The sequence below is a fragment of the Gadus macrocephalus genome, chromosome 15 (assembly GCF_031168955.1).
Source record: "Gadus macrocephalus chromosome 15, ASM3116895v1".
NCBI classification, from domain to species: Eukaryota; Metazoa; Chordata; class Actinopteri; order Gadiformes; family Gadidae; genus Gadus; species Gadus macrocephalus.
In genome coordinates, this window is record NC_082396.1 from 5,823,490 (window position 1) to 5,828,682 (window position 5,193).

At 52.4% G+C, this 5,193-nt stretch overlaps 1 protein-coding gene across 1 annotated transcript in view; it reads right to left on the minus strand.

Annotated features, from left to right (window-relative positions):
* Nucleotides 1–5,193, minus strand: part of cdh23 (cadherin-related 23) — a 160,408-nt gene that overhangs the window by 18,988 nt on the left and 136,227 nt on the right. Inside the window, 7 exon segments of the mRNA XM_060073834.1 lie at nucleotides 238–415; nucleotides 871–990; nucleotides 2,104–2,241; nucleotides 3,057–3,226; nucleotides 3,667–3,891; nucleotides 4,419–4,535; nucleotides 5,021–5,193. Coding sequence (XP_059929817.1) covers nucleotides 238–415; nucleotides 871–990; nucleotides 2,104–2,241; nucleotides 3,057–3,226; nucleotides 3,667–3,891; nucleotides 4,419–4,535; nucleotides 5,021–5,193 — 1,121 coding nt within the window.

A 5,193-nucleotide genomic window follows, 5' to 3' on the forward strand; every position in this document is an offset into this window, starting at 1 on the left:
GTTTATAAGTGTGGGTAGAGTATATGTGTATGTGTAGGATGTGTATGTACAGTATATGTACATGTGTATGCCGAGGTTGTGTGTGTGTGTGTGTGTGTGTATGTGTGTGCATGCGTTTGTGTCTGTGTATACGTTTGTGTGTGTGTAGTGGGGTACCTGCTCCGGGCCACTGCATGCTGTGGGTGTGTGTCTGTGTATAAGTGTGCATGTGTGTGTGGTGTGTGCAGGGTGTCGTACCTGCGCCAGCCCCCTGCATGCTGTAGGCGAGCAGGCCGTTCTCGCCCTCGTCCAGGTCGGTGGCGGACAGCGTGATGATGGAGGTGCCGCTGGGCTCGTTCTCGAACACGCTGGTGTTGAAGGCGCGCCGGGCGAAGCGCGGCCGGTAGTCGTTGACGTCCAGCACCGTCACCAGGACCTGCGACCGGGACACACACACAAGCCCAGGGTAGAGGATGTGTTGTAGAGGATGCGTAGAGTTGTCGTCATGGAACATAGCCACGACCACAGTGACGTTGGAATAGTGGTTTTTATATGCCTAGGTTACGGTACATTTAAGTTTTTACTGCAAAAAAATATCCCATGATGCATTCTGATACACAAGCCCTATGAAAGATTGATCAGAGAGAATGTCTCAAATGTACCGGGCAGGATAATGTACACAATCAACATGATATTAATATGGCCATGGACAGAGAACGAAGTGTAGCGGCGGAAACATCCATTAAAAGAAAACAGTGGAAAAGAGCAGTATAAAGCTGCTAAAAAATGGTTGAGAGAATGGCAGCAGCACGACCAGCAGTGATATCTCCGCTATCAACCACATGGTAATCCTGACCCGCATGACCCCGTGACCTTTGCCCTGGCCCCTACCTGCACTGAGTTCTCGCGGCGGTTGTTGGGGCTGCCTCCGGGGTTGTCCCTGGCGACGGCCGTCAGGGTGTAGTGGTCCTTGCTCTCTCGGTCCAGCGGAGACAGGATGTAGATGTCTCCCTATGACAGAGGGGGCTCCGTGAGCAGGAAGCAGAGGTGGGGCGCGGGGGGGGGGGGCGGGGGGCGGGGGGGGGGCGCCACAATGCTTCTGTTTGCATTTCAGAGGAGGACGTGTGGGTGTGTGGGTGTAAGTGTGTGTGCGTGCGAGTGCTTGTGTGTGTCAGTGTGTGTGTGTGTGTGTGTGTGGTGGTGCGTGTGTTTGTGTGTCTATGTGTGCGTGTGTGTGTGGGTGTGGGTTTGGGCGCGTGCGTACGTGTGTGTGTGTGTGTGTGTGTGTGTGTGTGTGTGTGTGTGTGTGTGTGTGTGTGTGTGTGTGTGTGTGTGTGTGTGTGTGTGTGTGTGTGTGAGTATGGGTGTGTCAGTGTGTTGTCCCGGTCTTTGTGGAGTAAGAAGACATAGACCAGATAGGTCAAATACTCTGTCATTTTGTTTTGAATTGCCGGTCCAGGTAGTATTGTACCATGATGTTGTCATTGTAAGCGTGTTAAACAATGAGCTCATTCAACAGTGTTGCTTGAATTCATAATTCAAAATAAGATAGACAAACCTAGATAGAAACCTGTGCTTTCCAAGATTAATTTCATCATTAAAATCAGGGCATACAAATGTAGCAAAATGTAGCCTCTCTCATACTTCACTCATTTACATTTACATTCTGAGCATTTAGCAAACGCTTTTATCCAAAGCAACTTACAGTGAGTACAATAACTACACACAATCCTTTTTTGTATTAGCGTATAAAAATTGCCAATAGAGAACTAGGATGTGAAAGTGTGCTGGTGTTTGTGCATGTGTGCGCGCTCCCTTCTGCATGGGCGTGTGTCCCCTTATGGATGTGTGTGCACGTGTGTGTGCCCACATCTAGACACTTGTGTAGGGTCTCGAAACGTGTGTGTGTGTGTGTGAGGGCTCCCTTCTGCATATGTCCCCTTAAACATGTGTGTGCACGTGTATGTCCTTTTGCATGTGTGTGTGTGTGCGCGCACTTGCGGAGCCTTCCTTGTTCTGCATGCGTGCGTGCGTGCGTGCGTGCGTGCGTGCGTGGGTGATTGTGAGCCCATATGTGTGTGTGTGTGTGCGTGCGCTCATGCACGCAGCTGTGTGTGTACTCACAGAGCTGGGTCTGATCCCGAACTTGCCCTCGCCGTCCACCAGGCTGTACTCGATGACGGCGAAGAGGCCGGAGTCTGCGTCGGTGGCGCTGACCCGTATGACGATGGTGCCCAGATCGATGTCCTCGTACAGCGGCCTCTGTAACGGTGACACACGCGGTTAAAGGTTAAAGGTTGTATCAGCGATTCTAGGCCGACACATGAATGATCACATTCATCTGATCTTTCCTCACGATCCGCCCCATAAGCGGGCCGTCAAGAAAACACGTCTCTGTAGGCAGCCTATGCCCCGAGATCGTACACAAAAACAAATGGTCCTACACCAACTACTCAAAACCTAAATAAATCGTATTCCAACCAATCACCGACAAGGGGTGGGTGTTGTGGGGTTTTGCGCTGCGTCTATGTTTTTACCGGATGCACGAAACACGGAAGGGAGGGGCGGGCGGGCTCTGTTGGTTTGGGATCTCGCTTCAAATACCAACTGATGTGACGTTGCCTAACATCGCTGCTACAACCTTTAAGACTCTCTCAGAGCTGTCGACCCTCTGTGTCCCCCAATTAGCACGGATGTTAAAAGTGTGACCCACTAAAGTATTAAGTGTCTGACTGTTAAAGAAGTTGTGAAATAGTTATATGGGCCATTTGTGATTTTTTTTGCAGAACATAAAACACAAGCTCAGGAATCCTTTACCACTGAACCTCGCTCAGATGTGTTTTTCTACATATAATTAACTTAACGACTCGCTCTCAGTGCCAACATTTTCGAGGCACGTATCCGCATTCTCTAAAACACTGCCATCTGGCCGGTGGAGTGATATGACAGAGCTGAAGTGCTCTTGAAAGCGAGCGACGGGCTAAATATACAGCGGCGGTCATTAAGCAGCAGGCCGCTCCACTTAGCGGACCCACCGGGTCGGCCAGCTGCCCCCCTCCCCCCTGTCGGGGCGCTACCTGATAGGAGGGCTGGGTGAAGACGGGATTGTTGTCGTTGACGTCCACGATGCGCATGAAGACGGGAAGCTCGGCGATGCGGGGGGGGCTGCCGTGGTCCTGCGCCCGGATGGTGAAGTTCAGCCACTGGACCTGCTCGAAGTCCACCGTGCGGTTGGCCACGATCTTGCCTGCCAAACATACGTTGTTGCTGTCAGTCTGGGAGTGATGTCATCGGTCCCGGGAATCCAAACATTCCCAGATCGATGCCGTCAACGGTACAACTTTTCCGGAATTTAAATTCCGTTTTTGTTTTAGTTCTGTATGCATTTGAAGAAGTATTTTTGTTAAAAAATGACCGATCTCAGCGGTTCCGTTAAAGTGTGTAAAGTGTAAAGTCCTCTCTTTTCTTGCCCTCTGGGGGGCTAAGGTCAGGGGGGTGACATCAATGTGCGACCTGTTTAGCCCTTTGAGACTGTACCTGTAATAAAGGGCTATACAAGTAAAATGGAATTGAAACTATGCTAAAAATCGAAAACCCATTTAAAACAGAAGATAATATGTTAGGTTCACGGCCCCTTAAGTATGTGTTTGCAAGTGCACTTCGCGGTCTGTCCAGCAGGGGGCGTACCGATGGAGGAGTCCTCCAGCCTCAGATATCCCCCCCGGGGGAGGTCCAGCAGCTGGTAGATGACCTGTCCGTTGGGGCCCCTGTCGGGGTCCACGGCCGACACCGACAGCAGCGTGGTGCCCGGCTGGGCCCCCTCCAGGATCTTCTCCGTGAAGTTGGTCACGCCGAACGGCCGGAAGCGGGGCACGTTGTCGTTGACGTCCAGCACGTTGACGGTCAGCCTCGCTGGGGGAGGGACAAGATCGGACCGCAAAACACGACTCAGAACAGGGAACCAACTCCAAAGACCCCTCAAGACTAAGCCCTGCCAGCCGCTGGAGGAGGGACAAGACCGGAGCCCGAAAACACGACTGACAACCGAGAACCAATTCAAAGAAACCTTAAAAACTCGAAGCCTTAAACGTCGGTGGAGGTCGCTGCTGTGACGGATGTAACCATGCCCGTAGCCAGCTATGAGGTCACCGAGGTCCAGACCTAAATCATTTTTCTAGAGATAAAAATACAATTTGAACCTACATACAGCTGTATACAAAATCCTCTTCTCTGAGATGAGTAATTGCTTCACTCAGTTGAGCTTTGCTACTTTGTCTCGGTCATGAACCCCCGCAACGGAAGCTGAAACCTCCCCCAACCCTCGACCCCCGACCTTATTTTTCCAACTCTGGCTTCGGCCCCCTCGCGACGTAGCAATAAACAAAACAGAAACCAAACAGCACCATAGATGGTGAGGACAGGGAGGACTGCGGCCTTACCGTTGGGCACACTGACGGACTGGTCGATCACATCGCTGGCGTTGTCGTGGACCGACACGATGATCTCAAAGGTGGCCACCTGCTCTCTGTTCAGCGGGTTCCGCACAAACACCGCACCTGAGGACACAGAGAGGAGCTCAAAGTGTTTCCAGGGTCCAGGGCATACACACACACACACACACACACACACACACACACACACACACACACACACACACACACACACACACACACACACACACACACACACACACACACACACACACACACACACACACACACACACACACACACAGGGGAGGCACAGAGCGGCTGAGGAGGTAGAGCGGGTCGGCTGGAACCGGAAGGTTGCTAGCTCGATCCCCGACACTCCTAGCCGAGTGTCGAGGTGGCCCTGAGTATGACAACCTCACCCTAACTGCTCCCGGCGAGCTGTCGCCTTGCAAGGTTGACTCCACCGTCGGTGTGTGAATGTGTGCATGAACGGGTGAACGTTAGGTGATACTGTAAAGCGCTTTGAGTGGCCACTGGTTAGAAAAGCGCTGTTGTATAAATGCAGTCCACTTAATCATTCACACATCTCCAAACACCTTCAGACGTACCGGTGTGGAAGTCGATCCCGAAGGACTCCTGCAGCCCGTCCACGGGCTGGTTCCCGTCGTCCCGCGCCTCCACGGAGATGATGTAGTACTCCAGGCGGGGCCGGGTGTCGGGGTCGGTGGCGGCGAGCGTGGCGACCACCTCGCCCGGCGGTGTGGACTCGTTGACGTTGATG